Genomic DNA, 21,616 nt, shown 5'->3' with positions numbered 1-21,616 from the left:
GCTGAGGCCCCCGGTCAACCTCCTCTTTTCGATGCTTGATGCAATAGCGATCTCTTGATGATCAGCACATGAAGACGTGACGACATTGCTGTTTGGGTATGGATTGCGGTTGCGTTTTCAATACCGGGATGGATGGCGGCCGCAGCTCCAAGGCGAGCAAGTCCACAGGAGAATGTCCAGCGGAGAAGCAAAGCTGAGCTGAGTTCTGTCACCTGCGCCGTAATTTTTGCTTGAGAAAATGCTTATCCTGATGGGGGCCCGCAGCGTTCTCCTCCTTGAATCGTCTTGTAAACCGCCTGTGTCTAATATCGTTACATTCTGGGGGCAAGGTGAGCCTTACATCTGCCCCCAGATTGACTCAAAGTGGAACAGTTCTTCATGTGTCGCCCAAATGGCTTCGTCAACAACATAGTCTTTTCCCAGCCAATTGCAGCATGCGAAGTGACAAGTAGTCCGCTCAAATGCGATGTTGGGTTTGAAGGAGCGAACCCTGCAGGCTGCTGCCTCCCCTCAATCCTGGCTGAGACTATGATGCTTACTTTTGAAACAGGGGGTGTCTGGTCGACGGGCAAAACCCTATCCGATGCAATTGACGTTTGTGGAAAATGGAAATACAATGCCGTTCGTTCTCTTGCGCGGCCTGTCAGACGGCGCACCAAAACCACAGCTCCGCTGTCACCAAAGAATGGTTTGCGCTGGGGTGGATCGCTGATCGACGTGCTATGGCGATAGCGGCGGTTTGTATCGATCCAACAACAAATCATGAGTTGATCGGAATTGGGTCGACAAACCGGAATGGCAAAGCTGCAACAGATCCGCCAAATTTTCCCAGGAATTCCTTCGTTTTTTGACCGGGCGACTAAGAACAACTTGCCATCGAGCAGCGCTCTCCAAGCGATGATGTGGGCTTTACTCCGTACTGTGGTATGCGTGGATGTGTAGTAGTAATTGGAGGGGGCCTTTTAACCTTGGGGCAGCTGGTATGTGCTTGGAATTTTTAGCTCATCATATTCAGGTCGAATCACAGATGCCACTGCATGAGCCATGCTGGTATCATTGCTTTTCGCAAGTGATGGGCGGTTCAGGCCAGGGCACCGGTTTCCAGACATACCAAAGTCGGCCGCAGGGCCAGAGAAATGAACGCCGTCCGTCCGCAACCTGAAACACTGCGGGATGAATCATGATCAGCTCACGCTCCGTATTGCTGTTAGCGACTGTTTCCGGCGTTCGGTGTTTGCACGCCCCGTACTAGCGATACCGGCAGCGGGCCCACTTATCAGACTTTACAAAACACGTGGCCCATGAGGATGATCGGCCACCGCCCACCCTCCCCCCCCTTTCCCGCCCGCCAATCACCAGCCGGTAGCCGCGGGAGCTGTGGCTGGGCGGGGCGCATGGACCGTGTCCCTGGGGGCGCGCTAGCGAACCTTAGATACCGGCGGTCGGGGCGCGCGTATCGCAATTCTGGCGGTTGCGCAGGACAATCGCATTCTCCCACAACAAACCGTTGATCGCTGCGTGATGGCACAGCGTCGATCTGCGCGCGCGACGCGGTGCATCTGGCTCTCGATCCTGGGTCGCGGAGAACGGCCGTGATCGCGAGCGTGTGACGGTGGGAGCCTAACACGACGACACCAGCGGAGGTCGGTATGTAGATAAGTGCGACTTATGTAAGGTAAATGAATTATTCTTAGCACTCGCAGGTCATCTTCTGATCCCTGACCGACACGCGGGCCAGGAAATTCAATGGTGCAACCAGGATCCAGCTTTACCCGGGCAGAGGAGGCTGACAGACCCGCGTGGCCAATACGGCGGTTTGGTATTGGTACGACCTGTCCCGTATCGATACCGTGGGACGGCTTTGTCCCTGACTGGTCAGTTGCCGGTTCCGAGGCTGTAAAATACCGCGTGGCCGTACGTGTCGGAAATTTTCAGCCACTCGGCATGGAGAGAATGTTCCGTTTCAGGCCTCCAGGGATCACTGCCTTGCCAGCCAGCAGCCCAAGAGACATCGACTGAGCCTTGCAGAAGGAGTATTGGCAGGTAGGAGTTGGGAGTGAGGTGGCATTGTACTGCTTCAAAGGGAAGAATTGGGATTAACAGCCACCTGCCCGGCGTCGAATCCTCCGCTACCACCACCTTGCGTAATCGCCCGAGCAGCGATCTACCAAGGACGGACGATGTGCGACAAAAATAATAATATTAAATAATAATAATAGACGGCATCAGGCAAGGAGGGGGGTGTCTGAAAAAAGATCAACAGAGTTGTTGGTCGGGAGATTTGCTGCCAGTGATCTCCAGTGCTCTCGCTTGAGTGCGCCAATGGAGGCTCGAGCCGATATGCAGGCAAGGGATCCGCGCCTTTGTGCGCAACAACGCCCTGGCGACAGATGGCCCAAACGGTGTTAGTGTGGGACGGAAGTGCGGCCTGCACACAGAAGAAGAGGCTGCGTCCAGGGAGCGAGGATGACATGGCCGGATCTCGCTTTGCCGGCCACATGGCACCCACGAGATACGAGAGGGCAGCGTCTTGGTGGCCTGCACCAAGCAAGCGTCCCGAGACAGCTTACTTTGCTTTTGCGAAGAATGCGTCCCAAGCGTTGTCAGGTGCCAAAGATAGCTGTGCACCTGTGCTGTGCGGCGTCCATAGGTAACTAGTAGCTAACTAGTGTAGGTGCCTCCGTACTCTATCCACGGTGGTATGTGAGGGTCAGCACCCACGCCCCCTGGGGGGGATTTCATTTCTGCCGGGCAGCGCCCACAAGACCCCCAATCGTAGAAATAAGCGATTTGGTGTTCCTTTTGGCCCACGGCGGATGGGCAGCAGCGTTGAATTGTGACAAGTCACAGCGGCACGGGGCGATTTGGAAGATCATCCAACGTGAGCGATCAGGCGGAAAAAGAAAACATGCGTGCGGGCACCAACATTTGCCGTGTTAGGCAAGCATAGTTAAATTCTCGCAAGGCACACTACTGGCGTCCGCGTCCGCGTCTGCCTCCCCCACTCCCTCCCCCTGGACAAGAAGCACGACAAGAGAAAAAGAAGGCTGCGGGCCAGCAAAGCCCCTGGGCGTGGCATGCCGGTCTGGCGTGTCTGCGTCGGAGAATTATCAACATTATTATTATTGCTATTATTCAGACTTGCCGGGGGACTTATTTTTGACATCCAGGTCGGGCGGGCGTGGGCGGCGTGGGGCGGGCATTATGGACCCGCCGCTTGGCACTTATCCCAAGGGGGGAATTGCTAAGCCGCTAGCAGCGCGGAAGGGCAAGAGCCATGATCCTGGGTCCCAAGATCGCGGCGCGCGGGCGATCTGGAAGCACGACGCCCAAAGCTTCGCGCGCGCAGCGTGCTGATGGCGCGCCGGCGAGGCCAGCGCCTGCGGAGCGAGCGCGACGGCCGTTCTGCAGGCGTGTGCGACGCGACGGCCACACCGCGCGGATCGGCCTCGCGACGTGCGGGCGATCAGCTCCGTGGGACCTCTGCCTCCCCTCGCCGCCGTCGATCGTTTCCAGAACAATGCAGGATCTGAAACGGAGACGGAAAGACCACGCAGCACCCGCGGCGGCGGCGGGGGCGGCGTGGCTACAAGGGCCCGGGGCCGTGGCGGCAGCGCGCGGCACGGTATGGTACGGAACCGGCGTCCGTCCTGTACGCGGCGAGCCGCCCGCCGCCCAGCGCGCTAGACCTACCCCGGACTAGCGCCTTACCACGCGGCGCCGCATGTACGTAATGCGCGGTACCGCCCAATCACGGCCCCCGCTTCCTTCTGCGTCGACTTCGGCTGCCGATCGTCGCCCGTCCTCCTCTCGTTGCTCCTCCTCCTCCTCTTCCTCCTCCTCCTCCTTCTCCTTCTCCTCCTCCTGCTGCTCTCCACCACCGTCGCCGCCGTGCCCGTTTCACAACCGGGAGGGTTCTGATACAAACTCTACGGCCCGTGGCTGCCCTGGGTCGCCCCAATCGCCGCCTGCCACCCCGCCGTGTGCGCTGGCGCGTCTTGGGGCCCAGAACACCGCCAGCTGGGCGCCGGCGCACGTCCAGCTCGCTGCTCCGGCGAAGCTCCAGCGACGGCCGGCAGCAGCAGCAGCAGCACAGCTCCACTGCGCGCAGGCGTGGTCGCGGCGAACCATCGCGGCCTGCAGCTTAGCGGCACGCCCCTCGCCCCAACCCAGCAGCGCCGTCTCGACATCATCCCGTCCGCGGTTGGCTCGCATCGATCTGCGCTAGGTGCTGTTTGGGAGGATCATCCCCAAACTCTGCTCCTATATTTGCATGCTTTTCTTCGCTAACCCAGCCAGTCAGCGCCGCCGCTTAAGGTTCGATATTCGTTAATCACCCCATGGCTCAAGCCTCACTGGTCCCATGGATCCTGGGTCGACGATCCGTGATGGCTTCGCATGCCAAAAATCCCCTTGCCGTTGGCTTAAGCCTGCCCGGGCTAGCTTCCCACGAGGCACTCCAGTGGCGCGCTGTGCTCTTCCCATGTCACAGCTCGGCGCCCACGTTCCTCTGCCCACCTGGGCGGCCAGGGAGCATAGCCTCCCCCCCGAACTAGCACCAACGCAGCAAGTCCAAGGTCGTATCGCCTACGGGAGTACGGAGGACGGAGTACGGGAGCTAGATCCCTCTGCTGTGTGGCCCGCCGCTGGCCCTGTTTGCCAGCTCGCCTGCGTCCCGACACGCCAGCCCTGGGCCTGGGGGTGGGAACAGGCTCGCCTCCCTGCCATCACGACCCGGGTCCACCGGAAGAGAACGGCCACGATGGTTACGGCTTGCATTGTGATCACAACGCCTGAGTTTTTTTTGGTTCTCCGCACTGCCTTCCAATCATTCGTGGTTTTTACCGATCGCCCAGCCTCGTTTTCCCCGGTCACTTGGGAACCGGCTAAAATATAGAGTTACCTTCTGGGGAACCTCCGCCAGATGGCGACTTTTAGTTTGGGTTTATTCTTATTTTTCTCGCCTTTTAATACGGCCGTTCATTATTTCTTTTCGTACCAACCTCGTTGCCCCCATGCTCCAACCTACCCCCGTTTTTTACCTAGAGTATTATTACCAACTCTTATACCCAATCGTTATTCCCGTTTTGATGAGCGACACTGACCCCGCTGACGCCGTGAAAGATCCCTTAGCCTTGGTCGATCTTCTCATCTCGGCTGATATCAGCAAACTCGCAGTCATCAATTATTACTTGTTTTTCCCGTATTAATATCCTCCTCGCCCGCTACCCCCCGCCCCCGTCCCCTATCCACGTCCACACCTCAACCGCTTTCAGCCTTCCTGGACGGGTTATATCACCGCATTTTTCCCACTGCTATTCCACACACCAGGACCCAGACCAGATATCCCTAGTCTTCTGATATTCCTCTCCTTTGCTTCTGCCTTCGAGACACCCAGATCCCTGCAAGGCACAGCTATCAATATGAACGTGGCTAGCCTCATCAGCTGCGAGCAGCCAGAGCCCTTCCGTGGACCTACGAGCTCATATTTCACTCGACTACGGTCTCCGTCTATCCCCCATAGAGCTCCAAAAGAGCGCACGCCGTCCGCTTCTCCATATAGCAGAGCCACTAGATTTCCACTGTCGCCGTCAGAGGATGACGGAAAGCCAAAATGCTCTCTACCTTCTATTTCGTCTCTCTTTCGAGAGGTCAGCGGGGTGGCTGACACTCATGTTGCGAGTATGGCGCTCCCCAAAATTTCCTTGTATGCGACCTTTCTGGAAATCTAACATCTAGCCAGAGCGCCAACGAACAAACCCTCCCCAGATTGATTTGAGTCTGAAAGGTCGAAATGCACATCATGATGACGCCGCCGCCAGACTGAGACCTGCTTTGCCGCTCACGCCTCCTCTGAGACCCGATTCAAGCATGACTACCAACCAATCTCAATGTATCTCGTCACCACCGCGCAGCGCCATCTCCCTACCTAGCATCGTTAGTGGTTACCCGTCACCGATTTCAGAGGCCCCAGAAGCCCGACGGATGTCTCAAAACTCGCCCCACTCAAGAGGACTCTCGACTTCGCATTCTCAAGCTCCATGCCCCGAGACTCGTTACCCATCACCACCACAGGCAAATTCCCCAGCGTTCTCCGCCCCAGCTGAGCAACCCTCAGCTGGTCCGGAGTTTTACACTCCCGCTACGCGAACTGGCAGCTTCCCTCCGATCGCATTTACTGTCATTCCAACCCCAACCACACAACCTCAGATGCTTCCCCTGAGAGGACCTGCATGGCAACATCATCACTACTTTCCTCCGTCAAATACAACTGCATACCCACTCAACCACGATCGGTATATCTGCCGAATCTGCCACAAAGCCTTCTCTCGGCCCTCTAGTCTCCGCATTCACTCGCATAGCCATACTGGCGAAAAGCCCTTCCGATGTCCTCATGCTGGCTGCGGCAAGGCGTTCAGTGTGCGAAGCAACATGAAGCGACATGAGAGAGGCTGCCATCCTGGAAGAGCAACAGCACAAGCGGCCTTGGTCAACTAAGTGGGCTGCGCGAGCTGACTGTCGGCCCATTCTGGCAGCCGACCCACTTCTGGTAGTGGCTGGATAGAGACAACAAAGAATGAATTTTGTACAAAATACATCCTGGACATCGGAGCAAGGCAGAAGTCTGGTGGCGTAACCGTCTATTTTTCATATGTGGTGCATAGGGGGCGAAAGGAAATAACATTTTCGGAAAGCGGCATGATCTTTTTGCTATTTTTGACACTTCTCACAATGTATTACTTTATCAACTTTCGATTCTTTTTTTTGAATCGCCTTTTTGAGGCGTTTTTACAATAAATTATAATCTATTGAACACTTAAACACTCAAACCAAACTTTCCAGACTGGCGTGTAGCTAACTACTCCGTACTGTAGTGGGATCTCTTTAGTACGGATGGCCACAATTCATAGTAGTTATTTCGTTAAGACATACTTCGTTTAGCGCCCACTTCTCAATCTTGCTCACTATACGGGAGTAGTGAGACATATGGAGCAGACATGAAAATATATACAAAAGGGGCGAAAAGCAGCCAATCGTCGTGTCAACTCGATTGCAGTAGCACGGTGTATTGTACATTTATCGCTACCTGCGCCATGGTTTTTAAAAAAATAGACGGAGTACGGATACACTCAAGCATCCAGATTTAACTTTTCCAGTAGGATATCTAGCTTTCTTTGGAGAAGTTGATAGTTCGCAGCGTCCCTCGAAAACGTGGAAGAAGAGACTGGCGGCTGTTTGCTTAAACTCCGGATCTGGGGGCTGAAGGGGCTCTCTTTGGGGGCGTGCCCAGACAGCTCGACTTTGAAGTCGCCGATGTTTTCTGGATTTAGGGTTCCAGCGGCCCGAGAATCCGACGAAGAGGATGATGGAGTGTCTGTGTTGGAAGAATTCGAACTAGATGTGGGTTCCGTGATGGCCTCGCGCAGCTCCGCTACAACCTTTTCCGAATTTTCCTCCATCTCGTCAAACAAGCAGTCTTCTTCGAAGCGCATTCGAAATCGATCATCGAGGTAGTATCGAATATCGTCGATCAATTCAATAGTGTCTGTTTTGTGTCGTTTCTCAATACGTGCCGCTGACTCTAGCACCAACTGTTCGAATTCAGGCCTGTCGATATGTTTCTCCAGCCTGGTGGCTAAATATCGGGCTGCAAATTCTTCTAAGCGCTGAACACGGGTAAACCAGCCCGCGCGCATAATCTCGTAAATATCAATGGGTTCTTCGTCTTCTTCAGCCTCGCTCAAGGCTAACCCGTAGGCCATATCAGCTGAGAGCTGATCGGCTGCAGGGGCACCATTCAAAAGATTAGACTCAAGCGGATTGGTGTTTCCGCTACCCAGAGAGCTGATAATCAGTGCTGCTTTGTTTTTAAGTCTTTCAATCATGAGCAGATCTGCTGCATAAAGAACATCAATGGCCACATTAAGCGGGAAATTCGCTTTTTCGGTATATAGAAAAGTCAGTACTATCTCTAATACATCAGGGGCGCAGTCCACGGATATGACCTGCAAATGCTCAGACATCTGCGCTTCCCGAAATCCGGAAGAAAACATAGCGAGGAAGAATTCGGAGCGGAGAAGCATTGCCCGATGAACTGGGTATAAGACAGATTTGCGAGCCTGCAACTTTGGGCCTATTAGAATGCGCCCAAGCGTGCCTCCATCGTGAGATATTTCGGTCTGTTCCACTGCATCGGTAGCATCTTCGTCGGCTTGGAGAAGAACGTCAGCGAATACCATATTGTCTCGGCTCCACTTTACTTGATCAATCGAGTCTGTGTCGGTAACAATTTTGTGTTTCAGAACATTTTCCTGGAACCATATCTCCATATCATCCCTGCCTTTTGCGCTCTCATCCACCCTCCGCTGCCTGGCAAGTCTTCGATCACCACTATCCATTATGGTATCCATTAGAGTATGGAGTCCTAGTTGAGTAGCAATTTTGTCTATCCCGGCTAGGACTTCAGACTCAGAGAAACCAGTGCCAGGACCGGACCTTAGTTCTCGGGGAGTGTCTCCAAAGTAAAGATATCTTATACCAGCGCTAAATGCCTGCGGCGGAAGAGTAATTGGTAGCTGCGATGTCGATACATTCGGGAAATTGAGTAACTTCTTCCGAAAGTAGGGAGATCTTGCAGATAAAATAAACTTATGCAAGTGAAATGATTCATCCGCTGAAGTTACAACAATATCCGAGGTACGAGGATGTTCCCTTGTTAATAAAGATGTGATATGTGCCGCATAAGGTTGCAGAGGGTCTGTTGCCTTTGAGTAGTCATACTTCAATAAAAGGTTTCGAATATTGTCATTCAAGGCATTGTAAAGGCATCTGGAACAATGAAAGGCATTAGCACTACGGGGGCAAATGAAATGCATATTGGACGGGGAGGAGGGGGCCATTGCACCTTTCACCTTGAAAGGTATCTCGTTCACACAAGGCACCAGATTCAAGAAGAAGGCGTACAACATCGTAATGGCCACACAGGCTAGCCTTTAGATCGCTGTCATTTCTTTGTTCTACGGGATGAAACTTGAAATCACTCTCCCTCCCACATCGAGAATACACTTACAAGTATCAGAGGAGTACAATCAAAAAGATCCCGCCCATTTATATTCACCCCCAGGGCAATTTTTTCATGGCAAACTTTTAAGTCTCCTCTTCGACATGCCTCACACAACTCCTTGAAGTCATCGCTAAGGTCGAGAGGGTTATCCTCCTTCAGCTTGCCAGCTCGGATCAGTTCTCGCTCGTTATACAAACTTGTCTCTAGCTGATCTTTCCGTAGCACGGCAGGACCAGCCATTGTGGCTTCGAGGCGCAGAGTCCGTTGTGAAACGTATCAGATGAACGGCAAGGTTGGCGCTGAGTCACCAACGTCATCGATAACAGGCGCTAGCTCCATCTCGCCTAGCGCGAACGGCTAAATACCCGCCGACATCCCGTTCTTGGCAACGACTATTCCTGTTTTGACTAAGCGCCCCGTCCCACTCTCGTTGCCGCGCAACAACGTGAACCCAAACAACAAATTGCGCTTTTGGGTCGGCGAACATGAGACTTCCCTTGATCAACCGCAACGAACTCCGAGTCGCCAGCTCTCGTCCAGCTTCTTCAGCTATCTGCGGCTTATGGTACTAACATAGCAGGTTTTGTTTGGCTCAATTCTCGTCCATGCATTCATTTGTACCTTAATTTTCGGTTTTTAGCATTCATTACATCATGGCAATCGCATTGGCAGAAGCGGACAAGTATGAGGTCCTCGAGAGAATAGGTATGACAAATTATGTCTTCCTCAATGTTGTTATTGTTGCATTCTTGCTAAAATCAAGTTAGGAAGTGGTTCTTTTGGGGTGATTCGGAAGGTGAAGCGGAAGTCAGACGGATACGTATGGATTTCCCTATATCTACATCCTTGCAATAGTATTAACAACTACGTATTTTCAGATTTTATGCCGGAAAGAAATCAATTACATAAAAATGTCGCAGAAAGAACGTGAGCAGCTCACAACCGAATTCAACATCCTGAGTTCCCTTCGACATCCAAACATCGTGGCATATTATCATCGGGAACATTTAAAAGCAACTCAAGATCTCTACTTGTACATGGAATATTGTGGTGGCGGAGATCTCAGCATGGTGATAAAAAGCCTCAAAACGAATAATAAATATGCTGAAGAAGAATACGTCTGGCGCGTCCTTTCGCAGTTGGCTACAGCACTCTATCGCTGCCACTATGGTGTCGATCCTCCCGAGGTTGGCTCAAACGTCTTTGGCCCCACCTCCTCCACAAGGCCAACGGGGCTAAAAGGGAAGCAAGCTCAGGTTATGATTCTTCATCGTGATCTAAAGCCGGAAAACAGTAAGTAAGAACTGTTACCTTAATGCTTCCTGAAACTCTTTTTAATGGAGAATAGTTTTCCTTGGAGCGGATCAGTCAGTAAAATTGGGCGACTTTGGCTTATCTAAACTCATGGGCTCTCATGATTTTGCATCAACTTACGTTGGTACTCCTTTTTATATGTCCCCAGAGATTTCCGCTGGTGAAAAATACACCCTCCACTCCGATATTTGGGCTGTTGGCTGCATAATGTACGAACTATGCACCCATGAACCACCGTTTAACGCCAGAACACACCTGCAGTTAGTACAAAAAATTCGCGAAGGGCGATATCCCCCCTTGCCGGATTTATATTCTCCAGAACTCAGAAGTGTTATTGCCAACTGTTTGCGCGTCAATCCAGATCACCGCCCTGATACGGCAGGGCTATTAAAGCTTCCGGTAATTCGGCTAATGAGAAAAGAAAAGGAGGTTGTTGACCTGGGAAATTCTTTGCGTACCAGGGAAGATGCAGCTTTACAGAGGATCAAAGAATTGGAACTTAGATGTGCCCAAATGGATAAAGAAAAGGCTGCGATGAAGATAGATATCGGTAATTCGGTTCGTCGTGAGTGGGAAGTCAAAGCGAGACTGGAAATTGATCGACAGGTTCAAATGGAGCTTGAATCTCTTCGAAAACGTTTCGAAACTGAGGTGCAAGATCGGGTGGCACTCGAGCTACAGAAGATGAGGGTCACAATACAAACCCAATCACAACAGGTTGAGGATGATTGTCCTGGGTCGCCCAATGACGTTTCTCGCTCCTCTGTCGGAACCGATGATACAGACTTTCCTTCATCGACAGATTTGAGTGCTCTCTCCCTCGAATCGCCGACCTCGGACCAAAGCAAAACGAGTAAAAAATATAACAGAACACCCTTTGCCCGTGCTAGGTCGGCGCTAGAATCCCCAGTCGATATTCAAATGGCTGAGCCATCTCCTATGTCAATTGCGTCACTTTCGCTCTCTCCACGGCGCGTGCATCTTGGATCAACTGCAAGAAATATTTTCGCTGACGGTGGAAAGAAAGCTCCGAAATGGGATACGGCACTTATGTATTCGGACGATGAAGATGATGTCCCAGATCTTCCGTCGCCTACTCGGCCACAGGTCAAAGCTGATCCATTCAAAGCTCCACATAGGCCGTTATTACGACAAAATACCACGGCAATGATGCAAAGACTTAGTACTCAACCAAGCCTGTTCCCTTCCAAGCCCACAACACAACCTACGCAGTCTAATGGTCCTCCTCAGTCAGACGCCCGTGCGACAGAGTCACGACCCAAGTCTCCACATCGTCGTCTATCTAAAATTCCTTCTTGCACAAGCCTAGCCCTAGATGGCGGGTCGCCTCGAAGAGCAGCAATGAAAGCTCCAATCTCCAAAGCAAACGGTGGGGGAGAGGATATGTTCAAAGCTGTTATGCAGAGAAATATGGGTGGGAGGACATTGGTTGAGTTGGCTCAAGCTCGCGCTGGTGGTAGGCCTATTGAGGAGCTGAAACGCCCTGGAGGACTGGCAACCACCAAATCCATCGAAAGAGATCCACCTGCTACTTGGGACCCAGAAAAGGACGAGATGCCCAGCCCCTTTTTGGCTCGTGGGGCAAAAATCATTCGAAATTTCCGTTGAATCTAGGGCCAATCTAATTGACGGCTACGTCACATTAATGCCGGGGCCACGGGGTGCAGTATATACTGCAATATGTTTCCCTTTGATATCCTTGCAAAGATGATCTGCGGAAAAGCAAAAGAAAAAGTTCCGAAAATGAGAAGGCGCTTTTGTTAAAAGGTTTCTACACAACAACTTGCATATCGCTAGGAGCTACGCATACGTTGTCTAATCGCTACATTTTGGTGAACCTTGATATTCTAGGAGTCTCCTTTGTTATCGCATTTATGTGGCGTTGAGAGTTTGTGGATACGAATTGGTTCGTCGCCTCACTTTGGATTTGTGTTGGTCCGATATTATCAGTCCCTTTTGGATGGCATTGGTACATGAAGTTATGCGTACAATCTTATTTTTTGCTAGGAAATTTTTTTAAATATTACTTTCTACCATCGGTACCAGCCCGAATGAACGTCGTCACCATCGTCCAGCACTCGTTAAGCTCTATAATTTGGTGCATTACCTTCGTTCTCTCTTTTGGCCTAAGACCTCTTAATGTTCGAGCCCTGCCAGGCATATGAGATACATTTCGTTCATTCTTGGATGCTATATTGTCTAGGGGGTTGATTTTTTTTAAAAGGAGAACTGCTTGTAGTTTTGTGTACGTTTCCAGTTTGGACTAAATTTGGATTGAGTCTCTTGATCAGAGTTCCATGATGATTAAAGATAACCGTTTAGTAGCGATGCTACTGAGTCATATTTCATACTGTAACAAGATAATTGCACTATAGGGCTCGAATAAAATATAAAATGCTACAATTATTCAACTACAGGAAAAAATTTCACCACCTCATGAAGTTCATCAAGAAAATGCTATTGTACTATTAAAAATCGAGTTTCGGGTCTTTGGAGCAGTCTGCCGTCTTTGTACTCCAGTCATATATTCCACCTCTCTGATGAAAATTCTCCGCATCCCTGTAAACCTGTCGTAGCGCCTCCATAACACCGACGTCGAGAATGGATGGGGAGGGAGCGCCAACGCCCTTGTTTATGAATCGCATGTATTCATCCATTAGGAGATAGGAGCTCTTCATGACAGTATTCGACTCCGGAATCAAGCATTTATGATTCTCATGGGTTTTGCAGAACAGCTGGAAGTGTTCTTCCGTAATGGCAAACTGCCGAGCATCGCGTAGGGTAGATTCTGAGCCGTTTTCCTCTTCGATAATCAACACTTGGAACACTTTCCAGCGAAAGGGATTGAGAGCTGTAATATGCTCGTCCATATCCTCGTCAAAGTTGTACTTGTTAACAACGGTGTTGAGCTTAAACCTGATGCCGTACTTTTGGCAAAGGTCTGCCACCCGGGCCATGTCCCGGAGGTGGGCTCCCTTTCCCCTGCCAATTTTTATATTCACATACATGAGACCGCAATAATGTCAACATATTGTGCGTATTTGGACATAAAGCGCTCAGTAACACGGCTTCCATTGGTGACGATCGAAACTCACTCAATCTGAAGATCCCTTTTGCAGAATTCCGCTAAGGCTCCCAGGAACTTTGGGTATAAAAACGGTTCTCCACAAACGAAATTGATCTTTTTCATGCCTTCCTCTCGGAGAAGCTGCAGCCCCCGCTTGGCGTTTTCCAACGCCTCCATGTGCGAAGTCTTTGCGGTGTGAAAACAAAATCCGCACTCATAGTTGCAGGTTCGAGAAATGAAGTAACTCACCGAGGTTCGGGCTTGGGTTCACCATCACAAGCCGTGTTGTAATTTATTAGCACGCACTGGGCCTGATCCGACGTTTTCATCCGTCATGGACTATCATCTTCATTTTAGGCGGGCCTGGCGCTGGCAAAGGCACTCACAGCCACATAGCCGAGGCGAAGCTCCCTCTAGTCCATATCTCCGTGGGAGAGCTCGTACGGGCAGAACGTGAGCGATGCTCATCCGATAGCTGGCGGTTGATAGAAACGTGTATGCGAGAAGGCACCGTGATACTCGTGGAAATAGTGGTCGGAATTTTAAAAAAAGCTACCCTCGATTATGGGAGGCCCATAGTTATTTATGCAAACTATAGCACCGAAACAAAAGCCCAAATAAGGAGAAATAGCTTGTGTAAGCAAAGATTTAAACAGTTGATTTAGTAAAAAAAAAAAAAAAAAAAAAAAAAAAACAAAAGAATGACTCCGTATAGTTGTAAGGTAAAACCGAAATAGTAGCTATATCTTCAACATCAAGTGCTATTGACTGTATGCTAAAATGCTGACGTTAGAAAAGGCACAGTATGACGCAAGCTCCACGATATATTCTATAAACAGCAAAAAACTCAACATGGATACTCGCAATCAAATTGACGGCTCTACAGATAGGTTTGTTAGCTATTGGGTGAAAGGAGAGAGAGTTAAAAAGGAACTTACGAATGCTGCGGTTGGACAAGCTCCTGGCCCTTTTTTGTCCCAATCCTTGCCTTTAAGCTTGCATCTAGCTTCGCCATTCGAGGTTCCGGACGTCCAGGCAGTTTTGCCGTAGTAAAACTGGATATAATCATTTTTGTGCTCTCCAATAATCTTCAATTCATAGCGCATGTTACTTTGTTTTATTTTTAGAGGATTACTGTTGTTGATAGACAGGCCTGGGGTATGGGCAGACTGTTGAGTAGTGTAGAAGACCTTGCCGTCTGAGCCTGTAAGTTGAACTCGAGCATAGAGGTTCTTGTCGGCAGCTTCACAAGTCCAAATCTGGGTAATGGCGAGCTTGCACGTTCCAGAAGACTTCGTATTAATCTGAACATCATGAATAGTCTCAATGATTTTGTCACGATATGCCACCATGCCTGGGCTCCGAGGATGGAAGGTTTTAATTTGTCTTGTAGGTGTATACGAGGGAATGTGTTGACCCTTGAAATCCTTTTTGGCAATCTCCTCGTTAGCCATTTTTAGACGTTTCGCAGTCTCGCCATTTGGGTATTTTGCGACATCCTTCGCCGTATTGCACAGCCAGTTAGCCCAAGGATCCGGATCAGAACCCAACATTGAACCGCAGGTTTTGTGATCAGGAAGTTCAACTTTTCCAGCGTTTACAAGAGCTTTTATTTCATTCTGTTCTTGATTTATCCCAGACTATTTCAAGACAATTAGAGGATATTAGATGGATATATTGCCGGACACTTAAGCTTACCTGAATGGATGCACCCTCGATTTCAACATCTGGCCAGCCGCTCAAGAAAAACCAGGTGTCCTTGCGACCAGGATCTGGCTCGTGAAAGTTACCAGCCTCGCACCACCGATGATTTGCCCATTTGCTACCAACATCCACAAAGTGCACTTGGTTGCTTCGGTGCTCATTATTAGCATCATCAATCGCACCGCGTATCACATCGTTCAACTGGCCAACAAGATCATTGAGCTCTTTTCTAACAGGTTTTGTCAAGTAAACAATTCTCGGATCCCAAGATGGATTGTATCCAGCCCACCAGTAATCAAATGTCGTTTTGTCACAGTCAGGGTCGTCATGGTTGAAAAATCCAATATAGCCGGTGACATAAAGGTGGAAATCCTAGATGAGCTTTCAGCAACTACATGCAGCAAAAAGCGAGGGAAAAAAGCGTGGATCTGAGTCTAGGTAGAACATACATCTCTTCCTGATTTGTCAAGTATCTTCTTGTATGCTTTCTTCAGCTTACTCCGCAAGCCACCGTCGCCCCGATCTTCCATCAAACGTCTAGCCTTGTCTTTAGCGTCTTTACACTCCTTTCTAAGTGTCCAAGGAAACAAAAAGTGATTGAAGGTAAGAATGCAGTAGTAAACCATGTTGCTAAAACCTAGGTCGTTACCTCCAACAGAAACGGTTGCGATATCAGCTTTTCGTGGATTCTTCCATTCATCGATTTGGCGATTGAGGCCCACGGTCGTATCGCCGGAGCAGACCTTTCTCTGGAAGTCCACTCGATCGTTGTTGGTCCACTTATATAAGAGATCGCCGAAGTTGTTGGATCCAACTCGGCATGCATCTGAGGAAGTGGTGCCAGTGCCCATACCTGCACCGAACGAGTCACCGAAGGCAACATACCCGGTTTTGATAGGCCAGTTGTCGGGAGCTCGCCTCAGAAGCACACGATGCTCTGCATTGACTGCTCCCATCATAAGAAGAAACACAGTGAAGACATTTTTAGCGGCAATATTTGAACTCTTCATGGCTGCTTGATTCGAAGGAAACTGATGGCCCAGGAGAAGATAGCTGCAATACACCTTGCCATATCGACGGAAGTAATGACATTATATACAGCTCGTCGGCAGGCCATGTCGCCTGGGCCGTAGCAGTGGCCCCAAAGCGCCCCATCTCAATGTCCGGCCAGGGTTTTGAATTCTGCAAATAGATATGCGGTAGATTCCAACAGAATTCAGCTGAGATATGGGGGTGCTGGGTTTCGAAATCAAAATCGCCAGCGTTCTCAAGATTCGAGTTCAGGTAGGGGGCCGCGGCAAACGCCGGGCAGCATTAACAGAAGGTTTTGCATAAACAAACGGGTCAAGCGTGGATGTAAACCCAGCTGAAAATCATATTATAGGCGGGCTGCTTGCTGTATTTCCAGCAGGTATCACAAGGGTTGAGACGTCGTGCATATTGCCAACGAGTGTTCTGAGTAGTGATGCCATCATGGACGTATCGAATATAGTGCTTTCTGCAAGGAAGAGGCTCCAAACGGCAGCCTTCACCGTCGTATCAGTATTCAGCGTTCTACGGAGTATTTTGGTGTGGATGGAGCTTCATTTAAAACTTGGAGGTAAGTTGTTGATTCAAACGCCCCAAAGGTCGGTCTTTTCCTCTTCCGGCAAAATCCCCGTCGCTGGAACAAGCGGGCCGAACTTAACGAGGCTTTGATGTCCGAGCCATCCAACAGTGCTCTGACTAACTGAACATGCTGGTCAACAGTTGGGCGTTGCCGCCGGCAAGGCAGCCATGTTTCTGTCAGGAATTAAAACCGGACAGGCGTTGAACTCCCACTGTTCTAACTAACTAACTAACCATCTACCACCTTCCTCGCTGCACACCGCACATCTAGAGCAGTATGAGGGCGGCAGATATATTCCTGAGAGTGCTAGTACCACCAAGCTCAATTATGCGTCTAGTATACAGCTAACATTCAGCAGTGCTCTGCTCATCCTGAGCCTGGTCTCCTTTGTTCCGCAATACCGCCGCATTCTCTCGCGCGGCGACAGCTCAGGCATATCCATCCAGTACATTCTCTTCAACGCAATCGTTGCCACCGAGCAGTTCGCCTTTGGGCTGCATTTTATCGTTGATAATGCGGAGATAGGAGACACCATCGTGGCCAGTCCGCCCACAGCTGGCGACTGGCTTAATTTCCTCCAATTTACTGTCGTCTGTGTCTGCTATTTAGGCCTGTGAGTTCTTGATACCAACCAGCGCATACTAGCACCTTTCTCACTGGAATACAGATTCATATTGTGTTTCTACTATCCATCGGAGCAGGCTGGAGAAAAGCGTACTGCCTTGACGATCTACATTACCTTTTTCCTAATCTCGGTCGTACCTGTGATCGTCGAGTCCGCCCTCCCGGCACGCCGCGACGACGTCGAGCAAGACCGACGATGGTTCTCGGCCATGTTCTCGGGCGTGCATATGATCTTCGTCCACCCCATTGTCACGCTTCTTGGCTTCGCCTCGCTGTTTGCACAGGCCCGCGAGACACTCTCGCGCTCGTCTCCAGGCGCGTTAAGTCCTCTGGGTTTGGCGGCGCAGGCGGTGGTTTTCGCTGCTGTTGCGCTGTACTGGCCGTTTAGGATGACCATACCGGAGGAGTTTTGGAGAATGTCTCCGTGGAATAGACTTGTCGCCTGGTACCAGCTGGTTGGCTGGGCCACTGTCGATAACACTATTTTTGCTCTTGTCCAGGCAATCCTATTCTGGATTGCGACGCGCCGGACGGGAGATAACCTGGGGCTAACGAGTGATGAGACTGCTCCTCTATTGCACAGCTAGTGTCAGTGGACGCACTAAGTATGGAGCATGTAACTAGATATTTTGCTTTACCAACTTGTTTTTGTAGAATGTAGCTATCAGAGAGAACTGCACCGTGCACAAGCCTCCATCTGCCTCGGCAGGTCCTAGTGTCCGTGTAACTAACCCCATGTGCCAAGCGTCCGGCGGTTTATTAGCAGCATAGAGAATAATCGGAAGCCGGCTTCAAGCATCTGTTTCCACCTCGCAGTCATATATGTGGTTTCCAACACTGCTTGTTACAGCACGGGAAAATAAAGAAATTCATCTCATCTCTAGTTAACTGAATCAATTTGCCAAGATGGTATGCCTACTCCATATTGAATACCTGCTACCGCTAAACACATTTCGCAACAGGCGTCGTCCACCCAGCCAGCCGTAATTCGTTATCTCTACCATTCGTCCTTGGTCGTGCACATCGCCGACCTATTCCTCTTCTACACCGGTTCCCCACTCCTGTTCCCCAACCAGTCAGAAATTCGTGGAAGCGCCGCCGCGCGCTTCTTTATGCGCACCGCGGTGAACACCTCCTTTCCGTTCGCGCTGTGCGCATGGCTCTTACGCGACTATCACATACGGCGGACACATGTTGGGCGGGTAGTGGGCTCGTGTTTTGCCCTGTCGCATGCTGCCTTGCTGGCGCTTTATACATGGAGCAAGTTGATCGGCGGAGGATATCAGCTTGCAGACTTCTGGGGAGTGGTGGCGGTGCATGGTGGGTGGACGGCTGTTGCGTTATGGGGTTTGCTCTGCGCGTAGCGAAGGAACGTTGCATATCATGCTTTTTCGATTGTTACCAGATACTTATCATATATCCTCATCCTCCACATCCTCAATGTGAACATGTTTTAGCTCGCGGCGAAATCTTTCCTCTTCTGCTGCGAGAGTAGCTGCATCCACCTCTGTCGATGCTGGCTGCCCTTCCGAATTTCCCTGCCCCGTATCCGCCATCGAAGCGCTTCCCGAGTCCACAGAGGCTGGCGCATACCCTGCCTTTTCTAGGCGGTCCATCTCTTCCGGCTCTACCAAGCGTCCTTCCCCCCTCGCGGCAGCTTGTTTCATTCGGACAGTCGAAGGCACAAACTTGCTCACGGCCTCTTTTCGTAGATCGCGAATGACCGGCGCGGACTCGTAGACCGTCTTCACCGCTATCGATGGTTTCTCCGGCAGCGCGTGTGGTTGTCGATCGCTGGCATCTTCGATTTCGTCGGGAGGGCCTCGCCGTGGGTGCCGACGCGGAATCGGGGGCGGGGTGTCTCGTGGCATGGGTATGTTCCGAACACTTTCATCTGTCTCACTGCTGTCATCGTGTTGCCTGTGCTGCTCGTGTCCTTCTCGCCTCCTCTTGCCCAGGACAGCGCGATTCGGGTTGTCGTGTTCGGGAGCGCGTCGCTTCTCGCCACGACCAAACGGGGGAGCTTTGTCTCCCAGGGCTTCTCGCGCCTTTCTCACAGCGCGTAGGTCTTTTTCCAGGCCTTCCAGTATCTGCTTTTCGCGTGGTTTCAGCGGCTGGCCGGAGTCCTCGATGGCCTTGAGGTCGTCCACTTGGCGCTGGAGACGCTCTGGGTTGCGGCGGGCCAGCTTCTCATTGCGGCGGGCGTGTAGCTCAGCTTTTCCCTTCTTTAAGGCGCGTTGTTTCTCGAGGCGGCGCTGGGCCTGGGCCGGGTTGACGGTGCGTTCCTTGTCTTTGGCCATGGCCGGGCGGTTGAGACGATGCTGCAGTAGTTAGACGAAGAAGGGCGGCGCAGGCTTAGAGTTCAGAACAGAGCAACGATATCTTGGAGGAACGCAACCCATGGAAAGCTAGCGAGTAGCCTTTCCGAGGCGCCGACACTCGCCACGCTGGTTGGCCGTGGGTCGCTGGCGATCGCCTGTACAAGCCGGGGCGAGCCTCCCTGCACTCCTTAGCTCTGGCGGCGCGGGAGCCCTCCAGTTGGGGTGGTCGCGGGGGTGATAATGGGGTGATGGCTTCACAGAAGCCTCACAGGTTGGGCAGCCGGGTCAGCGTAGCTAGAGCCTAGCTCGTCAATGCCTGGGCGGATCCGCCCACCGGGGCCAGCAGGGCGATGCGATGCGATGCGATGCGGCTTGCTCCGTCGTTCGACGATCAAGTGGCCGGAATCGCCAATGGGCGCCCGGCGACAAGGCGTTTTCGCGGTGCGGCACTGCACGAGGAATCGCCGGGGAGGCTTGACCTGCGGCTGATGCAGCGCTCGAGGACGGCGCGCGTGATGGGATGGATGGATGGATGCTGGAGCGGCCGTTGCGTGCTGTGGTGGTGGTGGTGGTGGGTGAGTGTGAGTGTGTGTTCAGTGGCACGACAGGCCGTCTGCACTGGCTCTGGCGGGCGAGCGCGGGCAAGACGACGGACAAGCTGGTCGAGGACGAGAATACTGGACTGCGCCGTGCGTTAAGCAACTTACAAACTAACTCGATTAACGAAATCCCCAACTCCTGTCGCCGCCGCTGCCGCCGCAGCTCCACAAAAGCAACGGTGCGGCGCCCGTCTCGCCGCTTCTCCGCCGCCGCTCCTCCTCCCCAGCGCTCTTCGTGTTGGCCCTGCTGCGCCTGTCCCTCGCTACATGCAATAGTTAAATGCCCCCTGGGCTCTCCTCTCTCTCTCTCTCTCTCTCTTTCTCGCTCTGCACCCTCTGCGTCGCCGTTGAGCCCGCCGCGTTTTCAATCGGGCGTCTTGCCAGGAGATCGATGGTGACCAGCTTCACCTTCCTAATCGCCAGCAGCTCTCGGGGCGTCTTCCACCGCCTGTGATCCCTCCTCGCGCGTCGTCCCAACCGTATCCTCCCCGTCCAGCGCGCTCCCTCCCCCTTTCAACCATGCTTGGCCGTCAATCCTCTCGATCTAGCTCCCCCCGTTTCCCCCTCGAGCCTCGATTGTAAGAGCATGTCGAGAACGCACAAGCCCGTATCAAATGTCCACGTCAATATCAGTTCCTGATGCCCGCCTTGGCCTCACGTCGTCTGAGTGGCAGATGGTCGTCCACCAGCAGCAGATCGCCCTGCAGGGGAGCCACAATGGCAGCGTCGTGTCGCGGGGAAGGGGGATGGGCAGAAGCACCTCCAGCTCCCGCGCCGCCAGTGCCGCAAGCAGCCAGGGCAGACTGCTGCTGGATCCAGACAGTCTCCAGGCCCTGTACTATCAACTCGATCATTTGCTGAGGGATATCCGACGGAGAATCGAATATGTAGGTTGTCTCTTCATCTTTCTGCCGTCTCTCGCACATTCACGCCCCTTCTTTCGCCCGACCTAGGACTTTCTTTACGATTTCATTCTTACCTTTGGATTTGCACTTTGTGCGATGCCTGTCGCCTCGCAGTCCCGCCGATACAAATCTGGAGATAGGCTCTGACTCCTTGCAGTTGAACGAACAATCCGAACTTTCCATCCAGAATACCTATGACAAAGCGGGGAACGTAATCGCGGATGCTGATGCGGAGATCGCGCGTGTGCGGCGAATCATCGCATCAATCGACGAGCTCGAGATGGAGTTTGAAAAAATAAAACGGATTAGGGATATCGTCAAGGGCTTTCGCGCTCGAGTCGAGGCCCTAGATCACCGTCTAGACCAAGCATCACGCAGAAGGCGGTAA

The 21,616-nt window shown here is 51.7% G+C and overlaps 8 protein-coding genes across 8 annotated transcripts; 4 read left to right on the top strand and 4 right to left on the bottom strand.

The window, feature by feature from the left end:
• Window positions 1-5,423: 5,423 nt before the first annotated feature.
• On the top strand, window positions 5,424-6,498 carry LOZ57_000524 (uncharacterized protein; the record flags this gene model as incomplete). The annotated part of the gene is made up of 2 exons (XM_049249623.1): window positions 5,424-5,682; window positions 5,744-6,498. 2 exons carry the CDS (start codon window positions 5,424-5,426, stop codon window positions 6,496-6,498), a joined length of 1,014 nt encoding a protein of 337 aa, XP_049111817.1.
• Window positions 6,499-7,130: 632 nt separating this feature from the next.
• Window positions 7,131-9,304, bottom strand: LOZ57_000523 (uncharacterized protein; the record flags this gene model as incomplete). Its single annotated transcript, XM_049249622.1, has 3 exons — window positions 7,131-8,829; window positions 8,906-8,991; window positions 9,071-9,304. The coding sequence occupies 3 exons, from the start codon at window positions 9,302-9,304 to the stop codon at window positions 7,131-7,133; spliced, it is 2,019 nt and encodes a 672-aa protein (XP_049111816.1).
• A 413-nt stretch (window positions 9,305-9,717) lies between these two features.
• On the top strand, window positions 9,718-12,007 carry KIN3 (G2-specific serine/threonine protein kinase; the record flags this gene model as incomplete). Its single annotated transcript, XM_049249621.1, has 4 exons — window positions 9,718-9,769; window positions 9,832-9,884; window positions 9,943-10,357; window positions 10,413-12,007. 4 exons carry the CDS (start codon window positions 9,718-9,720, stop codon window positions 12,005-12,007), a joined length of 2,115 nt encoding a protein of 704 aa, XP_049111815.1.
• An 860-nt stretch (window positions 12,008-12,867) lies between these two features.
• LOZ57_000521 (uncharacterized protein) lies at window positions 12,868-13,643 on the bottom strand (the record flags this gene model as incomplete). Its single annotated transcript, XM_049249620.1, has 2 exons — window positions 12,868-13,381; window positions 13,495-13,643. The coding sequence occupies 2 exons, from the start codon at window positions 13,641-13,643 to the stop codon at window positions 12,868-12,870; spliced, it is 663 nt and encodes a 220-aa protein (XP_049111814.1).
• Window positions 13,644-14,313: 670 nt separating this feature from the next.
• Window positions 14,314-16,180, bottom strand: LOZ57_000520 (uncharacterized protein; the record flags this gene model as incomplete). Its single annotated transcript, XM_049249619.1, has 4 exons — window positions 14,314-14,346; window positions 14,405-15,106; window positions 15,165-15,542; window positions 15,620-16,180. 4 exons carry the CDS (start codon window positions 16,178-16,180, stop codon window positions 14,314-14,316), a joined length of 1,674 nt encoding a protein of 557 aa, XP_049111813.1.
• A 463-nt stretch (window positions 16,181-16,643) lies between these two features.
• On the top strand, window positions 16,644-17,990 carry LOZ57_000519 (uncharacterized protein; the record flags this gene model as incomplete). Its single annotated transcript, XM_049249618.1, has 3 exons — window positions 16,644-16,770; window positions 17,050-17,392; window positions 17,447-17,990. The coding sequence occupies 3 exons, from the start codon at window positions 16,644-16,646 to the stop codon at window positions 17,988-17,990; spliced, it is 1,014 nt and encodes a 337-aa protein (XP_049111812.1).
• Window positions 17,991-18,815: 825 nt separating this feature from the next.
• On the bottom strand, window positions 18,816-19,703 carry LOZ57_000518 (uncharacterized protein; the record flags this gene model as incomplete). Its single annotated transcript, XM_049249617.1, has 1 exon — window positions 18,816-19,703. The coding sequence occupies one exon, from the start codon at window positions 19,701-19,703 to the stop codon at window positions 18,816-18,818; it is 888 nt and encodes a 295-aa protein (XP_049111811.1).
• A 1,234-nt stretch (window positions 19,704-20,937) lies between these two features.
• On the top strand, window positions 20,938-21,616 carry LOZ57_000517 (uncharacterized protein; the record flags this gene model as incomplete). Its single annotated transcript, XM_049249616.1, has 2 exons — window positions 20,938-21,210; window positions 21,386-21,616. 2 exons carry the CDS (start codon window positions 20,938-20,940, stop codon window positions 21,614-21,616), a joined length of 504 nt encoding a protein of 167 aa, XP_049111810.1.

The sequence above is a fragment of the Ophidiomyces ophidiicola genome (assembly GCF_022830035.1).
Source record: "Ophidiomyces ophidiicola strain CBS 122913 chromosome Unknown scaffold_1, whole genome shotgun sequence".
NCBI lineage: Eukaryota > Fungi > Ascomycota > Eurotiomycetes > Onygenales > Onygenaceae > Ophidiomyces > Ophidiomyces ophidiicola.
Note: the sequence above shows the minus strand (reverse complement) of the source record. Positions and strands in the feature narration are given on the sequence as shown.